Genomic DNA, 19,914 nt, shown 5'->3' on the forward strand with positions numbered 1-19,914 from the left:
TACTGCGTCATTGCCCCTTCTCATTGAGCCTTGGTAGAGCTGTACACTCGTGGTCTGTTCGCACGAACCAATAAGAGAAACTACAACAGGGGACGGTCGACGAAGTCTAGAACACAAGGTTTACCAGTTTAACGCTTAAGTATCCCTGCTACTGTGATTCTGACTGACGAAATATCCAGAACTGCATCATCGCTAGCCATGATCAGACCCCGACGTTGTATAGTTCAAAGGCGGGGGTTCTTTCCAATTTGGTAGGTATTCGAACGATTACGTAGCAGAGAACCAATAGGTGCTCGTACATCCTCTACTACCTATCTCCACAATGATCGAACTGACCCATTGTTATAGTATAGCGTTGCAGTTGCGTCCCAGATAATCAAACTGGGTCCCATGCCCTTGTCATTGCCGAGCTTATCCGATTTTCGGATTGATATGACGTGCAAGTCGAAGTGGCCCCTCTATGAAGAGCCAATAATATATCATATTTAGCAATAGAATTCAAGATTGAGGTTGAACCAGTAAGTGTTGGGGTGTATTTTCAGGGCTATAATTGGAGTTGTACCAGTGCAGAGAACAAGGGTCGCAGACGGGAGAGCCGCGTCGACATCCACATTCCATTTCCGCTTTCAGGGCTTCACCTTCAACAATGCCGATCAGCGTCTAGACCGGCTATTTTTATTCCTTATTAATTAAAGCAATTCGTTTCGTCAATCCGCAAATGTCCATGTCATCTCATAAACGGTCGAAATTACGCAGGCCGTGCCCTCCCTGACAGGAGGGTTCAGCGGGAACTAAGATCTAGACTTTAAAACTTTACCGTAGATTGAACCACTTACCGGCAAGGATCACCAATTAGACTTTGGCATTTTCACAATTTAATTTTCCTCCCCGATTAATTGACCCAATTCGTCTGGTTACACTCGTGCTTTTGCGTTAGGAAAATGACGATGTTTTCAATTTGCCAGGAATTATACTCCCGCTTTCTAACCCCAGGGGTCGATGACGGCATCCATAGTAAAGTTCCAATACCACACAATCATACTAGATTAACTTTCTTGCCCCAGTTTCCACGCGATCCGTGCTCTTTCTATCCTTCTTTATCCGCGGCTCTTCTCCTTCTTTCTGAACTCACATTCGAAGGCCCGAGGTGTTGTTGGAGATCGCTGCTCAGCGGTTGACGAATTTATACCCATACTCGACACCGAATATCCGATATATATATACATTGTCAACATAAGGAACTTGGCTCTCCTTGTATGGCAACATGGGTGTTGAACTCGCAGGAAATGGCCCTGGAGAGCCGCCAATGAACCCAGAGATTGCGGTTCCTCTGTTCGTCGTGGGTGGGTTCCTCGCCATGATATTTATATATCGGTCTATCATTCGGGTGAGAGATCGTCGACGAAAGAATATGGCCTTACAAGGTGACGATCAGACGCAGCTCTCCATGACAAATGGGTCCATTGCCAGCTTGAAGAAGCATCTGCTGTATGCACCGCTTTGGGGCTCGCGACATAGCCGGGAATTTCGGTTCCTTCGACTTCATATGGGATCAATTCCACTGCGGCTGGAAGTGATCCTCTTGTTGATTTACCTTTCCCTTAACATCATCTTTGTCTTTGTGACTGTGGATTGGTGGGAGACGTACCCCAAGAAAATGTTTCAGTTGAAGTACGCTGCAGGTCACTTGGCTGTGATGAATACCCCTGGTTTGGTTCTCAGTGCTGGTCGGAATAACCCTCTGGTAATGATGTTGGGTCTTTCGTTTGATACGTTCAACTTCATGCACCGATGGGTTGGAAGAGTTATTGCGGCGAATGCTGTCATACATATGAGTGCTGTTCTCGCGAATCAAGCCTATATGCGTATGTAAAATCCACTCCTCTCATGCACATCAAACTAATTGTGTTAGATGGCACGGATTACATTCTATACACAATTTGGCAAATGCCGTTCTATATTTACGGCCTTGTGGTATGATGGAGTTGATGGACCAGACTCGTTGAATGTTATCTAACCCTTTCGCTCATAGGCAATCCTGGGCTTCGTCTTCATTTTCATACAATCATTGTCGCCGCTCCGACACTCCTTCTACGAACTGTTCCTGCACCTACACATAGCCTTGGCTGTCATGTCTTTTGTTGCCCTTTGGTACCACCTCAAGAACCTGCTTCAGCAGCGAGTGCTATTTGGAACCCTCGTTCTTTGGGGTCTAGACCGCGTCAGCCGAGTTCTCATTCTACTCTGGCGAAACTGTGCCAAGCGTCGCACAACTGCCACTGTCGAAGCTTTACCAGGCTCGGTCGCAAAGGTTGAGGTGGAAGTTGCTCGTGCCTGGAAATTCCGACCGGGTCAGTACATGTATCTCTACATGCCGTGTCTGGGACTGTGGACATCACATCCATTCACCGTTGCATGGGCATCGACTGGCGATTCAAGTTTGAGTCACAATGAGAAGCGCAGCTCAAGTGATTCGCTCGCTGCACTTCTCGGTGGCTCTGAGACTACTACCATGTCTGTCCTTATCAAGGGACAGGATGGATTTACGAAAAAGCTTCTACAGAAGGCAGAGGATTCTCCCGAGGGAAGAATTCAGGCTATGGCATTAGCAGAAGGGCCATTCGGTATGTATCGATTAAGCTATGCCTTCTTGACATGTCGCTGACCTAACCAGGTGGTCTCCACTCATTAAAATCATACGGGACCCTCCTGTTGATCGCTGGCGGTATTGGAATCACACATCCAATGTCCTACCTCCATGAGGTAGTCACAAACTTCACATCCCGGACTTCCGCAACGCGGAAAGTCCACTTAGTCTGGATGATCCGAAGTCTAGGTAAGATTGACCTCTTTTTATAAGCGCTTACTCCCGCTAATCCGAATTTCTCAGATCATCTATCCTGGATCCAAACATGGATGCTCGATGTTCTAAGCCATGACGCGCTAAACACGTCAATTAACCAGAAGGGCGATACCTACTTTCAATTCCCAGGTCTAATGCTCTCCATTCGCGTTCATGTTACAGGCCACAAGGAAGACATTGAAGAGTACATTCCTGTACCTGAGACACCTTGGACAGATGCTGCTCCTGCTAATGTGCCAGTAAGTGTGGAATATGGCAAGCCGTGCTTCAACACTCTACTGGAGAATGAGAAAGCGGAGCAGGTCGGTGCGTTGGCGGTTAGCGTTTGTGGCCCTGGTGGCCTCGGTGATAGTGTCCGTGAGGCTGTTCGCCGTGTACAAGGCGAGAAGACGGTTGATCTCTTTGAGGAGTCATTCTCTTGGTGATATAATATGTTCCCGTCGGGCGTTTAGTTGGTAAATAGTTTAGACGCTTTACGCTTCTGACTTGAGATAATTTATAAATATGAACCTTTACACTTCAAATTGGGCTTCGTGACTATTTGAAAACCCCCGGAAGGCGTATTGTGGAGACAAAACTCCTCGTTACGCACCTTGGCTCTCAAAAGTGCTACGTATACCTATCCACTACTAGAAACGCACAGACCCTTAGGGCAATTTGACCCCCACGATGATTGAAGTTTTTGGCTTCAATAAACCAAGTGTGTTTCCCCGCGGTGGATCCAGCAGCGGCACACCCCGCTAAGATGGATGACCATGGAAACAAGCGATCTAATTTCATTTGCTCTGCAATTTTCGCGTGTCATGACTGTGGGACCTGGCATAGTTTGTCCGATTCAATTTGATGATGAAGTGATACAGGCGCTGATCCCCATTTCAATGATCACATTTACTAACACACGATCACCTACCGTAGAAGACGTGAATTTTGTAGATCTGTGTGCCCTAAGCAGTGGTATAAAAGGCGCATCGGACGTAGTTTTGAACTCAATTCCAAAAGCCTACCTCACACAAGAAACAAAATCATGACCACCAGCTTCTCCTCCGTGCCCGTCATTGACGTTGGGCACCTTACTTCTGATGCATCCGAACAGGAGCTAGCCATGCTCAGCAAGCGTCTTCACGATGTCTTCGCCACCACTGGGTTTGCCTACCTGACCAATGCGCCCCTGAGCTACAACCATGAGCAAGTACTAGACATGTCGCGAGCGTTCTTTGCCCTTCCTGAGGAAGAGAAGATGAAACCCGCCAAACGATCCTTTAGAAGAGACCACAAGAACACATATAGAGGGTTGATACGCATGAAATCCCTCAATTGCTGAAATCAAGCTAACAAGAAAATGGATTGAAGGTATTTCCCCACGCAACCAGAGCTGGCAAACGACAATTTAAAAGAAGGCTTCGAAATCGGTCCATCGCAGCCCATCCATACGCAGCCCACCACTTCTTCTAAATTCAACTTAGCTGAAACGAACGTCTGGCCCGATGCAACAAGCTTCCCCATGCGATCTGCTCTGGAGAATCTATATTCTGAGCTACAAGCCCTGGCGTCTAAGCTATTATCTCTCTTGGCGATATCACTCGATAAACCATCGGATTACTTTGCTCCATACTTGGATGATTCCCTGAGCACCCTACGACTTCTTCATTACCCTGCCAATGCATCAACTGCCTCGGGATCTGGGACCTCTGGAACAGAGGTAAAACTAAGCTGTACACCACACACCGACAGCGGCATCTTAACCCTTTTGCACCAAGATTCCTCTGGCGGGTTAGAGGTGCGCAATGCACAGGGTGAGTGGGTTTCCGCGCCTTATATACCTGGGTCTCTTGTAGTCAATATTGGAGATTTGATGGCTAAGGTTTCGGGCGGTCGGTTTGTTGCTACTATGCATCGTGTTCGGGCTCCCGGGCTAAGTGCCTCGGCTTCTGCAATTGGACAGTTGAATGGCCAACCTGCATCGCTGGGCAGAGTCAGTGTGCCTTTCTTCTTTGAGCCAGGAGAGAACTGTTTGGTTAGGTCCGTTGATGGGGATGAGGGATTTGTGGTTTATGGGGAGCATGTGAGGGCTAAGATGAAGACCTGGGTGGAATTTCAAGATGAAGAGGATCGGTAAATCATGGTTTCTGGTCAGATATCTTCAATGTCTGGATCAATTGACACAGTTACTTCAATACCCAGCATACTAGACTGGGGGTGAAGCCTGAAAGGGAATGTGAGATTGACCACATTATGCAGGCATAAGAATGCAATGGATTACTCGAAAAGCAGACATTTTGCTGTGTATGTTCGCTGTTTGAATTCCTTCGCTCTATGTTAAGCTTCAAAATATATGATGGGTCAAGAATACCTTCAAAAATCAAAGCACAGGTTCGCCTCTAGCACGCTTCATCAACTGCATCAATAGCCCACTCAAAGAGCTCAACGAGCGCATTTGTAACAGTTGACTGTCGCGGAATTTCATGACCACCACCATGGTTGTAGCACCGACGCTTCGCCGGATCGCAAACTCCAGATAACTGCACTCCAGCCGCATACCTCGGATCCTTTGTGCCGTAAACATGAACAGTCGGAATGGAAATTTGAACCGGCCCCTTAATCTCATCCCTTATAGCCTGCTCACTTAAGCCTCCACCGGAATTATCCCCCTGCCACCGACTCGTCCCCATCCTCAAGATCGCCTCGGCACTAGCAGAGCTAGCAAGCGCATTCCGCGACGCGAGATCCCGAGCATGCATGGCAGGCGTGATATTAAACCCAAGTTCCTGCAACACCTGGAAAGAAACACCGCCACAGTGAAAAATAGCAATCTTAAATGGCGGTGGGAGATGCGGCGTTTCCTCTTCGTGAAAAAGTAGGTATGCTGAGGCAAGGATGGTTCCCTGCGAGAATCCCATCACCGCGTCGTAGGGTCCGTGCTTGCTAATGTATTCGCGGAGCCAGTCGCAGCCTGACCGGATGTCGTCCACAGATCCCCGCTCCCAAAATCCATAGTAAGGGGGTGGGTAGAAAAGATCTACACCTGCAGCTGGCTCTGATTTGAAAGGGCCATCTATGAAGTCGAATTGGATGTCTTTTTGGGCAAGTTGGGCGCGGAATGAGGCTGTGGGGGCGGGGTTAGCTTGCCGATCTTTTGTCTTTGCTTTTGCGAATATGATTTGAGAGGAGCGTTACAGGTCTGAGATTTGAAAATGGCACCACTGGTGCCTTTTCCGTGAAGACAGAGAACCTTCATTTTGTTTCAGGTGTGGACGCCAGTGGGAAGAGTCGGTGAGGAGGAGAGATTTGAGATGCGTGGCGGAGAATTGTTGGTAATGGGTAAGCACAGGATGCACAGGTTTGGGGGCGATAAGAAAGTGATGGTCGAATGGGGATCGGTGAAATGGATGAATTTTAGAGAATGAGAAGTGGCTATTTTAAGGAATATAAAAATTTCTCTAAGCAAGGGGAACCTATTAGACTGACATTCAAATCGAGGGGTAAAGTTGGCGGGAGGTCATCTATACATCTGAAAACCAGTTCCGACCCCATACTAGTGGAAGAGACCAATAATATGGAACGCATTATTCCCTAACTTGGGTTTTTTTCCTATTTCAGATGGTAGACTCAATTATACATGCAGCGATGATCTGTTTATATCGAGCTTAGGAGGCTTACCTCTTCAGATGTCGCGGTCTACGGGGTGGAGTGTCCAAACGTCAGCTCCTTGCTTTTCACATAGCATTACGCCATTAATCACTTGAGCTTCGATTGGCAAGCTGAAAAACAGTCCAACTAGTACGTTTTACAGGATCAAGTTCATCTCGCTTCAACTTTCGCGTGTGCTCCCTGCTGGTCGAAGATAAAGCGATCGGCCACTCTTCCACAATAATCGCCAAATTCGAGTCAAACCCGATGGTATCGGATAAGAAGAAGGTTCGATTGCAAACGAAGAGGTCGTGTCTGGGATTAGCTTTGCTGCTGTTGTTTGGCCATGTCCGGAGGCAGATGCGCTCCGGAAGCCGAATCATAACGTGCCGTAACGGCCCGACAACGGCCCGTGATGCGTGTGGACCGGACCATATTGACGGCATTCCTCCCTAGCATGTCAAGATTCTTATCCCTAGGTTGCAATAGGATGGAATGTGAAAGTAGGATTTCTGGCGCCCGTTACTTGTTTAGCCAGATGCTTGGTAATTCATCTCCTACCCCGCACGAGTCATAAGTTCCATTTGTCATCTGGTCCTAGTAGCTATAGACAAAGAAAGCTGCCCCAAGCCTCATCCATTCCAAGTCATAGTCATCTCTGTTCTTCCTTCTAAGGCGCATTACTGTCTTGAAACATCAAATCTGAAGCATCATGTCTACGCAAAAGGCTATTGTCATCACCGGCCCCGCGAAGGCCGAGCTGGTCACTAACCGCCCCATCCCTGCTCTACGGGATAATTGCCTTCTCGTGAAGACCGTTGCCGTGGGCTTGAACCCTACAGACTGGAAAGCAATCGCCAGGCCTCCTCCTGTTGGCGTCACAGTTGGTTGTGACTTTGCCGGTATAGTTGAAGCCGTTGGTAAAGACGTGAAGAAGCAATGGAAGAAAGGCGACCGCGTGTGCGGATTCTCCCACGGCTGCAACCCCGCGCAGGCTGAAGACGGTTCATTTGCGGAGTACATCGCCGTCAAGGGAGACATAGTGTTGAGGCTACCAGATAATCTGAGCTTCCAAGAAGGTGCTACTCTCGGTGTTGGTATCGGCACTGTTGCCCAAGCTCTTTACCAGACTTTGAAGCTGGCTCTCCCTACTGAGCCGATAAAGGAGGCTACTCCAATTTTGATCTATGGTGGTTCTACTGCTACCGGAACCTTGTGTATCCAGTTCGCCAAGCTATCTGGTTATACTGTACTCACCACTTGTTCCCCACGCAACTTCGATCTCGTCCGTTCTCTTGGTGCGGACGCAGTCTTCGATTATAGGGATCCCAAGGCTGCTACTGAGGTCAAAAAATCCACCAATGATAACTTGAAGCTGGTCTTGGACTGTATTGCGCTGGAGGACAGTATCAAGTTCTGTGATGAGGCCATATCTTCCTCGGGAGGTGATTACGGCGCTCTGCTTACTGTGAAGATTGAGCGTGAGAATGTTAAATCTCACTTCACTGTGGCTTACACAATCAGTGGAGAGGATTTCAAGTACGGCGACAAGGTTATCCCTGGTAAGCCGGAGGACAAGGCTTATGCAGAGATGTTCTTTCCTATCGCGGAGACTTTGCTGGCACAAGGCAAGGTCAAGGTTCATCCTCCAACGGTTGGCAAGGAGGGCCTAAAGGGTGTTTTGGAGGGGTTGGAGATGTTGAAGAGTGGAAAGGTTAGCGGTGAAAAGTTGGTCTACAATGTTGAGGACACCCCATAAGGGAGTCGCGGGGCTATATAGAGCTACATTTTGAGGGATTTGACGACAGCAAATTAGATGATCACCACATCAAAGACCAAGCTTTCATAGTGCAGAAAATGTGACGGATTTCTACGTTCAAGTGCTGTACAAGCTCGCGTTGATCGGACTCGGATATGCCCGTGGCAACTAACAAAATGGCCACAAATCACTTTCATTAGATTGACCAGTCAAATAAGCATTATTAATGGACAAATTGGTTCCTTGAATACTTATTGAGAGTCCATAAGTCCCTCAATGGATCCTGTCCGTATCGAGTTTAACCTCCACATGTTGTGGCGTTACCTTGAGAACTCGCAATGGCACAACCAATCGGCTCCCTGGCGGATAGCTCCACTTTGCTTGGATTCGGCTTAGTCTCCGCCTGTTCGAGGATTAATTCATTGAGCATGGCACTGCTCATAAAACCTTGCTAAAGCCAGGAATCGGCAATATAAAAGCCTGTTGCCTGGCACTTGAAAGGCATCCCAATCATTTCTTCCAATTTTCCAACCCAAACAATCTTTCAATATGCCATTCAGTTACAAGAAGGTCTTGGTCATCGGTGCCACCTCTGGCATCGGCAAGGCACTGGCTACCAAACTTGTCGAGAATGGAACTCAAATTATCATCTCCGGTCGGAGAAAGGAGAACCTGGATACCTTCATTGAGCAGCATGGTGCTGATAAAGTCAAGTCTAAGGTTTTCGATATCATGAAACTTGACCAGGTAAGTAACCCCTACTATAAATCACTTCACAAATTAACAAATAGAAAGATCCCTCAGTTTGCATCGGACGTCATTGCTGAAAATCCTGACCTGGATTGTATCTTTGTCAACTCGGGCATTCAGCGCCCATTCGACTTCTCCCAACCAGAGACGGTTGACCTAGACATCTTTGACCAGGAGTTAATCACCAACTATACATCCGCCGTCCGCCTCTCCAAGGCCTTTATCCCTCATCTCCAGAAGCAGCAGACACAGACTGCTCTCGCATTCACCACCTCTCAGATGGCTCTCGTCCCTATGATGCGCTGCCCGAACTATGGCGCTTCCAAGGCCGCTCTCCACCATTTCATCCTTGCTCTTCGTACGCAGCTCCATGATGGGCCTGGTAACATCAAGGTCTTGGAGATTTATCCCCCTGCTGTGCAGACAGAGTTGCATGATGCGAAGCACCAGCCTGATCTGAAAGATGGGCATTTGATTGGGATGCCGTTGCAGGAATTTGTGGATGAGTTGTGGACTCGCTTGTCTAATGGGGAGGATCAGATCCCTGTCGGATCGGCGAAAGATATTTTTGAGGCTTTTGAGGTTAAGAGACAGAATATGTACCAGCAAATGACAGAGTTGCTGTCTGGACTGTTGAAGCAGTTTTTGCGGTGAGATCGTCATGCCAAATCAAGGCATGAAATGAAAGTGTTATTTTGTATTTGATTGAAATATAACAGTCACAATTCAGGATTATTGGGATCAGCTCTCATAATACGGAACCGGCGGAGGGAACGGTATTGATGAAATTTCTCTTCCTTTGCATGCAGCTAAAATCAAGGCGCCAAAGGGAGGAACTTTGCGGAAACGCCCACTTTCCAAAGCATCTGAATACCCATGTAAAGAAATCATAGAATCGGGGGATTCAGGCGCTTCAACCGCCCACGTGGCATCCGAATCGTCGTCCCACAAGTTCGTCCGCACATCAAAAGGTAAAGCATCGACAAAAGGCGTTCGAACAGAATAATTCCTCGTATTAAGTGAATATGCACTCTTTAACATTAAGCTCACAATGATGGTGCGCCGAACACTCTCAGCCATGAGCCATGCATGTCGTCGACTGAGTGTTGGCGGAAGTTGGACGGGAGCCTGCTCCCATAATCGTATTGCAATTCCGTCAAGCATGACGCTTATATTCTCCGAATACTGGTCTGGGTCGCCACCTCCGTCCAGGGCGAGAATGCATTGCGCTAGAAGGAGAGCTTGCGAACAGCCCAAGAGCTCGTCGAATGACAATGATTGCTTGAAGCGACGATGCAATTCAGCCGACCGCCTTTGAAGAAGTGGGAAAAGTTCGCCAGTGCGTCTTTGATGATCGGCCTGAACATGTAATTTGCAAAGAAGCTGCATTTCTCGGATTGACGCCGGAAGCCCCGATGCGTAGAGATCTGGGTGCACAAACGTTGTCTTGCAAGTTTCGGCAAATTTGTTCGTGAATGCGCGCAGTCCATTCACCAGAAATCGGATGGCTGCTCCGTCATACTCTTTGGCGATCTCCAGCCGCAAAGGGAGGCGTATCGAGGATATGGTCCCTGTCGTGCGATTATCCGGGCTTGCGCGCTTTCTTGCCGCTTTCTGTATGCCATTTGAAACTGCAAAAGGTTCATTCGCGTATTCGCAGTTTATACCTCTCGTTTCACACCGAGTACACCGAGGCCATCGCTGATCGCATCGCCGCTTGCCCCTGGCGCAGGCTTGGCATGATCGCCGCAATGTAACTGGCTTCAATGTGCCAGGTGTCATTCTCGAGGACAGACAAGGAAGTACTGAAGTCAAGTCGTTTCAAAGTTGGTGGTTGGTTTTCCATATTGCTTATGAATCAATTGAGATGTCGCTGCCGTCAAACTTCACATGGTCACATGACGTAGCCATACACATTCACGGGTCTCAAAATTATGAGAAATACTTTTCCAACAGATGTGGGTTGAAAAATGGTTATAGGCTAACACAATGGTTCTTATACATTGATCTTCAATGTTCTCAATCTATCTGGTCTCGGCAATCGCCTACAGGATTATGCATGCATCCGACCCCACCAGATGTACGAGTTGTGCATCATGCTAGCATTGGTTAATGCTACAACCGGACAATACGGTTCAAACTTTGCGAGAGGTTCAATAACTGGCCGGGCTCTGTGACACAACAGGCACCAAATGAACTATTTTTGGTGTATGTGTGAACTTTGGTCAATTTAGATGCCAACATAAAAACGAAGAATCCAAAATAATCACAAGAACGCAAGCAAAACTCCAGCAAGTTGATGTTGAATCAATTGCTCGGTTCCAAGGCAACTCACTTCATCTCCACACTCGCGTTAGCACTGGAAGACATCAGGGTTGGCGTTTTCAACCCAGCCCTCATTTCAGCATCCTCCAAAGTAAGGATATTATGCTTCCCACTTCCAATACCAAAAGCCCTCTTGACACCTTTCCAGCTCTCAACACACCCCAGATAGGCAAGTGTGCACCCAAAGACAATACCCCACTCCCACGTGATAGCATGATGTTTGAACACAACCTGGTTAATAACAGGAAGGTATATCACTGGGAACGCAATGATGAATCCAGCTATAACCGCCCAAAAGAGGAACCGGTTTCTCCAAAGGGTAGGGAAAATTGAAAGACGCTGTGGGTATCTGATCGGGTCCATGTTGAATAAGGACCTCGAGAAATCCTTAACTTCCCATGCGGTGACCAGTAACAGGAATGTCAATGTTGCATAGGTTGTAGCCCGAGCTCGGAAGACTGTTTGACAGGTTGAATTGTATCCTTGGTTGCACCCGTCTCCTAGATCTGAAGACCCTGTCCCTCCAGCGTACACAACGCACACAAAAGCTACCAAGCATAGAGATCCCATAAAAGTGCCGTATATCATTTTGTCGACTATAAGTTCGCGAGTGAACACTCCGATGCGCAGATCGTGTGGCGGCCGGTACATGATGTCTGGCTGGGCTTCCTCAAGGCCTAAACCGACAGCCAGAAATGAGGATGTAACAAGATTTGCCCACAAGATCTCGAGAGGAGATAGAGGGAATACTGAGTTACCTCCAGCATCTTTGAAAGCTAATGCAATTAGCAGAAGAATGACTTGGGCGATATTTGATATCAGAAGATGCATCAGAAACTATAAGTGTCAGCAATGAGCCTGAAGCACAGAATTATACGGTTCAACCTTTTGGATGTTATCAAACAGTCGTCTGCCTTCTTCAACTGCTTTGACAATAGACGCAAAATTATCGTCAGTGAGAACCATGTCAGCGGCCTCTTTCGCGACATCGCTCCCATTTTTCCCCATCGCTATACCAACATCAGCTCTTTTGAGCGCAGGAGAGTCGTTGACACCATCTCCGGTCATGACACAAAATGCCTCACGACGGTGCATCGCCTCAACCATGCGGACCTTCGTTGCAGGGCTGCAGCGAGCGATGACGAGGGGAAGCTCCTCAATCTCGTCGATCTCGGCATCGGTCAATCTGTCAAATTCATCGGCAGCCATGATCAACTTCGTTTGTTTTGTGATGAGTGAAACACGATCTAAAATGCCTACTTGGGCCGCAATGGCCGTAGCGGTCTTGATGTGATCTCCAGTAAGCATATGCACTGTGATACCCGCCATTTGGCACTTGCACACAGCTGCTGCGCTTTCGATACGGGGTGGATCGTATAGTCCTACCAAACCACCGAATTGAAGGTCCGACTCGGCAGCAGAGCGAGGGGACACCTTGTCATCTTCGTCGATTGGTGTCTTTTTGGTGGCTACGCACAGGACCCGAAGGCCTTCTCCTGCCATTCGATCTGCTGTTTCGCGAATTATTTGTTTCTCATGTTCGGAAATCAATAATGAGGGAAGAATGGCTTCCGGTGCACCCTTCGTGTACACCTCGTTGATATCCTCGCTCGCATTACTATAAACGACTGTCATTTTCTTGATGGCAGAGTCAAATGGATACTCAGTGCGAAGTTTGATCTGGCGTTTGGTGATTACTGCATTTTTTCCAAAGTCAAAACGCATAGCCAAAACATGGAGTGCAGCTTCAGTTGGTTCACCAACTGCGAACCAGACGTCATTTTCATGATGCACAACTGAGAGGTTGCAGAGAGAGAGTGCGGAAAGAAAGGTATGCAATGCAGGATGATTCTCAATTGAGTGGCTTGAATTCCAGTCAATCTCATCTAGCTGCACAATTCCACTCATAGGGTCATATGGATCGGTGATTTCGCGTACTGTCAATGTACCGGCACCCGGAATCCATGCCGCACGAGCAACCATCCTTCCCTGTGTGAGGGTACCAGTCTTGTCTGAACAGATATTGGTGACACCACCAACCGCCTCTAAGCATTGCAACTTTCGGACGATGACATTTCCTTTTGCCATTGCCTTGGTGCCAACAGCCATCGTGATGGTGAGTACAGCTATTAGGGATTCAGGAATGACAGCAACTGCAACGCATATCCCATAGATGAGGACCTCACCCTGTACATCCCAGAGATTGACTGAGAATACAATAATGGCTAACAGAATAGCTAGCGCAAATAGTAGCAACGCAAATTTGCTCAGTTTGACCTGCAGTGGTGTTCCCACTAAGCCCAAGATCTTCTTGGCAGAAGACAGGACAGTGCTTAAGACCCGAGAATGAACCTTTTTACCCTCGTTATCTTGGTCTTGTAACAGTTGAGCAATCTTCCCAACCTCCGTGTTCATTCCCGTCGCTATGACTATTCCCATGGCTCGACCTTGTGTGGTGCTACAGCCTGAGTATGCCATATTGCTCCTGTCACCGATTGGAATATCCGGGGAAACAAGGGTCTCATATGGAGTCTTGAGGACGGGGAGAGATTCGCCGGTCAGGAGTGCTTCGTCAATCGAGGCATTCATCCCCTCAAACAACCGTAGGTCTGCAGGCACAATATCGCCAACTGAGAGACGAACAATGTCTCCCACGACCAGTGTTTGGGCCTTGATGGGCGTTACTCGATTGTCCCGAATGACTTTACATTCTGGAGCTGAGAGACGTTGCAAGGATAGAATGGTTTTCTCCGCGCGGTAGTCCTGGAAGAACCTTGACGTTGTTAATAATACCCTATACTTCCCTAGATATCTCACTTACCCGACAATAATGTTCAAGAGGATCACTGCGGTGATGACGCCTCCTTCGATATAATCGTCAATCCCAAAGGACAAGCCCATGGTCAGGAGTAGAATCTTTCCCTCGTCAGTATCATATATTTCCAGAAGTTGTACCATTAGTAACCTTACTATTGTCAGGCTGTTGGAAACCTGTCTTAGGAGTATCCCCCAGACGGAGATGCCCGTGACTTCTTGGACGGCATTCGGACCATCTCTCTCGAGGCGGAGGAGCGCCTCGCTAGTAGAAAGTCCATTCCTAAACAGAGGTCAGTAAAAACTTCAAGTCTCACCATTCATTCTACGTACTGGAGGTCTGTATGGAGGAACGAAGCGATGTGGGCTGGTTCCAAAAGATGGGCATCTTTCAGTCGGTCATCGACGGTGCACTGGCCTTCAGGGTTGATCGACGGTTTAAGTTTCTCGTCGCACAGCTCAAAGCTTAAGCTGTTGGTTGCATGTGAATTTGTAGAGGACTCCGTATAACCACATATAGGAGGTTCCGTCGATTCCTCGACGTCGGGGAGAGTCTCTATGCCCATTCAAAAGGTGGAGTAGGGAATGAAAGAAGGGTCAAACGGAGTTATATCCACTATCTAGGTGATCTAGTCTAGATGTCCCTTATCACAGTGTGATAATCTCCGGAGTGGAAAGGTGCTCTCGGGGGGAAGTAGGAAGTAGCGCTTGATTGCATTTATATCTATGTGCAGTCTTCCGAAAAGAGGGGAATGAGGGGGGATTTCCTGGTCGCTTTTCTTGGATCTGCATTATCATTGGGGCAAGTCGATGCATATGCTTGGCTGGTATCATCGGGTTGGTAGCTTGCGACGCTCGCTCATAGGCCTGTCTTGGACCCCGCGCTGATTGGGTGCCGCTATACGGGGTGAAGCCATCTGCGGGCGTTCTCATCCCTGCTCCCTAGGGCTTATCGCGGTAATAATGAGCATGATAGTGAACATATTCTCTCCTGAGGGTCCTTATGAGAGCGAAAATAGGAAACCAGTTTTAGTTTTGTGTTTGTGTTTGTTGTCATGGGCGTGGAAACCCATGGTTCCGGGGAGTCCATGACTGCATCGCACCGCATTGCCTCTTGCCAATGCAATGCCACAATTCCAAGACTCGGCATGATCGGATAGGCTAGATTCTCTGAAAGGATGTCTCTGAGCCCTGGAGCACTGACGCGGATCCTGATCTGGCTCTGAATGGCTGCAACTCGCCCCGGCGATGATCCCAAGAGTTAAAGGCAAAGCCACATAGCCACCTACATAATATCTGACTCTCTTTCCAAGGGTCTGCTTTAGCTTCTCGAGTCAAATTCGACTTCTATTCAAATAATCAGGATTCGCTAACGGTGGTAGACTTGGTTGCTCTAATATTTATTGAGAATCAAGAGTTCGAATTGTATATCGGGACAGGGTAGCAGCTTTGGAAGCGCTAGGATGCTAGGTACAGTAGTATGTTTTACCTATACCCCGTGCCTATGAACAGAGGTCGAGAAAAACGTACAGTCTATCAATATTGCTTGTACTCGACACCGCACAATCAATCCATTACCGTTGTATCGCTGATGGACATTTCTTATACAGTCCGACCAATCAGCGACCGGCCCGCATCCGCTCAAAAAAATCGCTGAGCTCGTTCTTGCTCCTCGACAACCTTAGCTCCAATCCTTACTTTTCTCACATCATACCCACAATGGTCGGCCCTACAGCTTCACTTTCGAATTTGCACCGGGCGGATGGTTCTGCATCTTACAAATGCCCCGCCACCGGCTTCGCTGTGCTCGGTGCGGTGAATGGACCCGTTGAGCTTCCAGCCCGTCGCGACGCTCTGAAACCCGAAGAAGCCACCGTTGAAGTATTCGTGAAGCCTGGAAATGCCGTTCCTGGAGTGGGTGAGAAATATGTGGAAGGAATCTTGCGCGATGTCCTGAGCACAGTCATCCTCCGACGTGAGAAGGGACTTCCCCGTCGCGGAGTGGTTATTACACTGGCAATTGTCGGGGGCGAGGCCACAGAACGCGGTGACTCGGTGGGTTTAATCTTCGTTCTCACTGAAGTAAGCCCAGGCTAACAGACTTAGTATCTTACCCTCCTCCCGGCTCTCCTCCACGCCGCCCAACTGGCCTTGATCTCCGCTGCCATTCCCTTGTCCATGACCCTCGCTACTACGTTGCTCGGTGTGACTCGATCCGGAGAGATCATTCGTGACCCGTCGCCAGCAGTTGCTAAAGCTGCTACATCATTGCACACTATTTCGTTCTCCTCGAAGGGGCATTTGTTGATGAATGAAAGTCTGGGACGGTTCGATTTTGACACCTGGGAATTGGTTCGACAGCAAGCCGCTACTATTTGCCGAGGCGCTGCCACCCCTGGCTCCGATGGCGATGCCGCCATGGGCGGAACTGATAATGCCCATGTGGATGGATTTGTTCGTGAGACAGTGGAGGACCATCTGCACCGTGACTACAACTGGAAACTCGAGTCTATTTGAGCCCGTGCATCTTATGGCTGTTGTTCCGGGGACTAGACGAACATGGCTACAACTGACCAAACATCGGAGTCCCAAGCGACGAGCTGCCCTTACATTGCCGTGACCCCTTATCTCGGCCGCGGGACCTTATTCGCTATCACCATACGAGGCAGCAGTGTGACAAGTTTGTGGCTGCGTAGCACGGAGCCCATCACCTGACCGTCACTGCACGTGCAAAACAAATATCGCACTGGTACCTTGGAGCTGGCGTTCCTTGGATCATGAACGTCGCACTGGACAAGGCCCTCGAAAAGCGGGGGTATCACCGACTCAACAAAGAAGCCGACGGGGTTGGTAGCACCGGATCCGAGCAGGGGACATAAGGATTTATCCCCGACGATGCTCATACATATCGAATCCTAAAAAAGAATTCCAAGGCTTATCAGTCATATTTTTTCCAATTGGCCCGATATTGCGCTCGAGTCATGAACTGGAGCATCATCGCGCGTAGAGCGGACATGTATTTATAGATGTAGGAAACTACAGCAATAAAGTAGATACTAAGACTTTGTGGGGTGGAATGTAAACGTCACAGTTCGACTTTTGAACTCCGCAGCTAAATTCGGGCACAAGAACGGTGTGGACTTTTCCCAAAATGACGAAGTTTCCAGGAATTAAGCATAAATGACCCAGGGATTTTATCCTAGCATTCTTTCATTCTTTAATCGGCATGCAGTCTGAAGTTTGACTCCATATCATCCCTGGAAAATTGTCAACTCCTTTTTTCAATCTCCGGGATATCAGGATAAGCCCTCCCAGGGACCAAGCCTCTCAGCAGTGGCCCCCACCGATCAGGCCCAGTTGATCTAAGCGCAAACATCCCTGTCAGCAGATCCAAGTGAAAGACAAAATCTCCAAATCTGGAAATAACCCATAGAAACCGAGGAATCAACGGAGAAAGGACCAAGGCAGGAATACCCCACGCTGGGGAATTTCCGAATTTCCAGTAGCGCTAGCGCTCAAACCCCGTTACATCCGTTCGGACTTATATCTGGGAAGCTGGGGACTTTTTTTTTTTTTCTGTCATCTTCTGGAATTTTGCCGAACATCCACTCATGGCGTCGCCCGGTAGTGAATCACCCCGATCTGATGTCCAGTCCTCACTGCCGTCATTGCGTGCCCCGTCTCACCTAACTCCGTCCCCAACTACCGCCCCACCCCCGTCCGCATCGACCGTCGGTGCTGCTCTACTCCGTGACTATGCCCTCCATATAGAGCCCTCCCAGACACACATCTCCCAACCCGACCCTTCCCCTCAAGCTCCTGGCAGCGACACGCTGCCTTTTCGCAAGATAGAACCGACTCAGGAGGAGGCCAGTAGGTCGCTGCCCTCCTCATCCTTGCGCCGATTTCGCCAGAAATCAATCTCCGGACATCGTCCGCAGAAGACCCAAAAGGCCCTCTCCACCGATTGCATCCCGCGCCAGACCATCATGAAGGCCCTCGCTTCACGAACCTCCTTTACCACTAATGGGCAAAACTCGACATTGGGAACCTCCTGGTCTGGTTTGATTGCCAATAATAATGCCAACCAGAACTCTCCGCCAGAGGATCGGGAGCGCCGAGCTAGCAATGCGTCATCCCAAGGGTTATCGGTCGCCTTGTCCAACTTGCAGCTCAGTAATTATGTGGACCGATCCCCCGCGACCGCCCGGTTGGTGCTACAGTCGCCTTGTTATTTCCACCAGCGGTTCGACGACGCCGTCAATATCAAAAAGGTCCTCGAGGAGATCGCCGACGATGAGTGGCTATCACATTCACGATTAGTACAGACCGCAACGGGAGTTCGAGAAGTCTCCAAACAATTACAACGGCGGCCAATCAAGCGCGCGGTCCGCAACATTATGATCGTGACCAAGGCGCGTGATAATAGTCTCGTTCTTTTGACGCGCGAACTCGCCGAATGGCTGCTGTCCACCCCACGCTATGGAAGCGACCTGGGCGTCAACGTCTATGTCGATGCAAAATTACGGAATTCTAAGCGCTTTGATGCCCCGGGCCTTCTTCAGAAGGAACCACGGTTCGCCCAGATGCTGCAATTCTGGACCCCAGACCTGTGTTGGACGTCACCAGATAAGTTTGATTTGGTCTTGACGCTTGGTGGCGATGGAACAGTCTTGTTTACCTCATGGTTATTCCAACGGGTTGTGCCGCCGGTGCTTTGTTTCTCACTGGGGAGTCTGGGATTCCTCACCAACTTTGAGTTCACGGAATATAAATCCCATCTCAATGCAGTCATGGGAGATGTGGGCATGCGCGTCAACTTGCGGATGCGTTTCACCTGTACAGTGTTCCGGAGAGATCGGAGCAAAAATGCGGAGGTTGGAGCAGTTGAGGAAGGCGAGCAGTTCGAAGTACTCAATGAAGTGGTCATCGATCGAGGGCCATCTCCCTACGTATCGAACTTGGAATTATATGCCGATAACGAATTATTGACGGTCGTCCAGGCGGACGGCTGCATATTCTCTACGCCGACTGGTACGTTTCATCCGTTCAATGTCATTGTCATCAACTCATCTAACCAAATTTCTAGGCTCGACTGCTTATTCTTTATCCGCTGGCGGCTCCCTCATGCACCCCTCTATCCCTGGAATTCTCCTCACACCGATCTGCCCTCACACCCTCTCCTTCCGCCCCATGGTTCTATCAGACTCCCATCTTCTTCGCATCGCAGTCCCCAATACCTCTCGGTCAACCGCATACTGTTCCTTCGATGGCAAGGGCCGCGTCGAGCTTCGACAAGGCGACTATGTCACCGTCGAAGCAAGTCAATACCCCTTCCCTACTGTCGTCTCCGACAGCGGCGAATGGTTCACAAGTGTCCAGCGCGCCTTACGTTGGAACACCCGAGGCGCCGTACAGAAAAGCTGGGACGGAGATATCAACGACGAGGATGAACAATGGGACATTGACACCGACACAGGACTAGCCGGCACAGACAGCGGCATAGGTCCCAGCGAAGATGGGGATTCTCTCTCCCCGAATCCTATGCGTCGACAAATGTCTTTGCTAAACATGTGACCATAACACATGTGCCCTTTTTCCTGCACTTTACTTCTTTTTACCCCTCATGACCCGCATATACCTGACCTATCGTTCGGCGTTTCATATATTCTGCATCCGACTGCGTCCTATTATTTCACGGATAGATTCACGATTTTTCTCTGGGGTTACCTGTTTAGACAGTTTAGCGGTCGCTACATCATGTTGCTGTCGGAAT

General features: G+C 48.9%; 9 protein-coding genes across 9 annotated transcripts; 6 read left to right on the forward strand and 3 right to left on the reverse strand.

The window, feature by feature from the left end:
- Window positions 1–1,264: 1,264 nt before the first annotated feature.
- N7503_009224 (ferric reductase family protein) lies at window positions 1,265–3,288 on the forward strand (the record flags this gene model as incomplete). Its single annotated transcript, XM_057068771.1, has 5 exons — window positions 1,265–1,865; window positions 1,913–1,974; window positions 2,033–2,624; window positions 2,675–2,836; window positions 2,891–3,288. The coding sequence occupies 5 exons, from the start codon at window positions 1,265–1,267 to the stop codon at window positions 3,286–3,288; spliced, it is 1,815 nt and encodes a 604-aa protein (XP_056919626.1).
- Window positions 3,289–3,887: 599 nt separating this feature from the next.
- Window positions 3,888–4,979, forward strand: N7503_009225 (isopenicillin N synthase family dioxygenase; the record flags this gene model as incomplete). Its single annotated transcript, XM_057068772.1, has 2 exons — window positions 3,888–4,153; window positions 4,214–4,979. 2 exons carry the CDS (start codon window positions 3,888–3,890, stop codon window positions 4,977–4,979), a joined length of 1,032 nt encoding a protein of 343 aa, XP_056919627.1.
- Window positions 4,980–5,241: 262 nt separating this feature from the next.
- Window positions 5,242–6,140, reverse strand: N7503_009226 (putative EF-hand calcium-binding domain protein; the record flags this gene model as incomplete). Its single annotated transcript, XM_057068773.1, has 2 exons — window positions 6,038–6,140; window positions 5,242–5,966 (listed from the first exon to the last, which is right to left on the reverse strand). The coding sequence occupies exons 1-2, from the start codon at window positions 6,096–6,098 to the stop codon at window positions 5,242–5,244; spliced, it is 786 nt and encodes a 261-aa protein (XP_056919628.1). The 5' UTR covers window positions 6,099–6,140.
- A 1,062-nt stretch (window positions 6,141–7,202) lies between these two features.
- Window positions 7,203–8,249, forward strand: N7503_009227 (zinc-binding alcohol dehydrogenase family protein; the record flags this gene model as incomplete). The annotated part of the gene is made up of 1 exon (XM_057068774.1): window positions 7,203–8,249. The coding sequence occupies one exon, from the start codon at window positions 7,203–7,205 to the stop codon at window positions 8,247–8,249; it is 1,047 nt and encodes a 348-aa protein (XP_056919629.1).
- Window positions 8,250–8,798: 549 nt separating this feature from the next.
- On the forward strand, window positions 8,799–9,653 carry N7503_009228 (putative short-chain dehydrogenase/oxidoreductase; the record flags this gene model as incomplete). The annotated part of the gene is made up of 2 exons (XM_057068775.1): window positions 8,799–8,996; window positions 9,045–9,653. The coding sequence occupies 2 exons, from the start codon at window positions 8,799–8,801 to the stop codon at window positions 9,651–9,653; spliced, it is 807 nt and encodes a 268-aa protein (XP_056919630.1).
- An 87-nt stretch (window positions 9,654–9,740) lies between these two features.
- On the reverse strand, window positions 9,741–10,845 carry N7503_009229 (uncharacterized protein; the record flags this gene model as incomplete). The annotated part of the gene is made up of 2 exons (XM_057068776.1): window positions 9,741–10,613; window positions 10,681–10,845. 2 exons carry the CDS (start codon window positions 10,843–10,845, stop codon window positions 9,741–9,743), a joined length of 1,038 nt encoding a protein of 345 aa, XP_056919631.1.
- A 485-nt stretch (window positions 10,846–11,330) lies between these two features.
- N7503_009230 (putative potassium/sodium P-type ATPase) lies at window positions 11,331–14,704 on the reverse strand (the record flags this gene model as incomplete). Its single annotated transcript, XM_057068777.1, has 5 exons — window positions 11,331–12,161; window positions 12,210–14,097; window positions 14,146–14,240; window positions 14,295–14,421; window positions 14,472–14,704. The coding sequence occupies 5 exons, from the start codon at window positions 14,702–14,704 to the stop codon at window positions 11,331–11,333; spliced, it is 3,174 nt and encodes a 1,057-aa protein (XP_056919632.1).
- Window positions 14,705–15,749: 1,045 nt separating this feature from the next.
- Window positions 15,750–16,764, forward strand: N7503_009231 (putative exosome complex subunit Rrp46; the record flags this gene model as incomplete). Its single annotated transcript, XM_057068778.1, has 2 exons — window positions 15,750–16,193; window positions 16,245–16,764. Coding segments are annotated over 2 exons (855 nt in total), but the record flags the coding sequence as incomplete, so codon positions are not given.
- Window positions 16,765–17,749: 985 nt separating this feature from the next.
- N7503_009232 (putative NAD+ kinase Utr1) lies at window positions 17,750–19,715 on the forward strand (the record flags this gene model as incomplete). Its single annotated transcript, XM_057068779.1, has 2 exons — window positions 17,750–19,172; window positions 19,228–19,715. The coding sequence occupies 2 exons, from the start codon at window positions 17,750–17,752 to the stop codon at window positions 19,713–19,715; spliced, it is 1,911 nt and encodes a 636-aa protein (XP_056919634.1).
- Between the last annotated feature and the right edge of the window lie 199 nt (window positions 19,716–19,914).

Source organism: Penicillium pulvis (genome assembly GCF_028828015.1).
Source record: "Penicillium pulvis strain IBT 33274 chromosome Unknown contig_7_segment1_segment0, whole genome shotgun sequence".
Lineage (NCBI taxonomy): Eukaryota > Fungi > Ascomycota > Eurotiomycetes > Eurotiales > Aspergillaceae > Penicillium > Penicillium pulvis.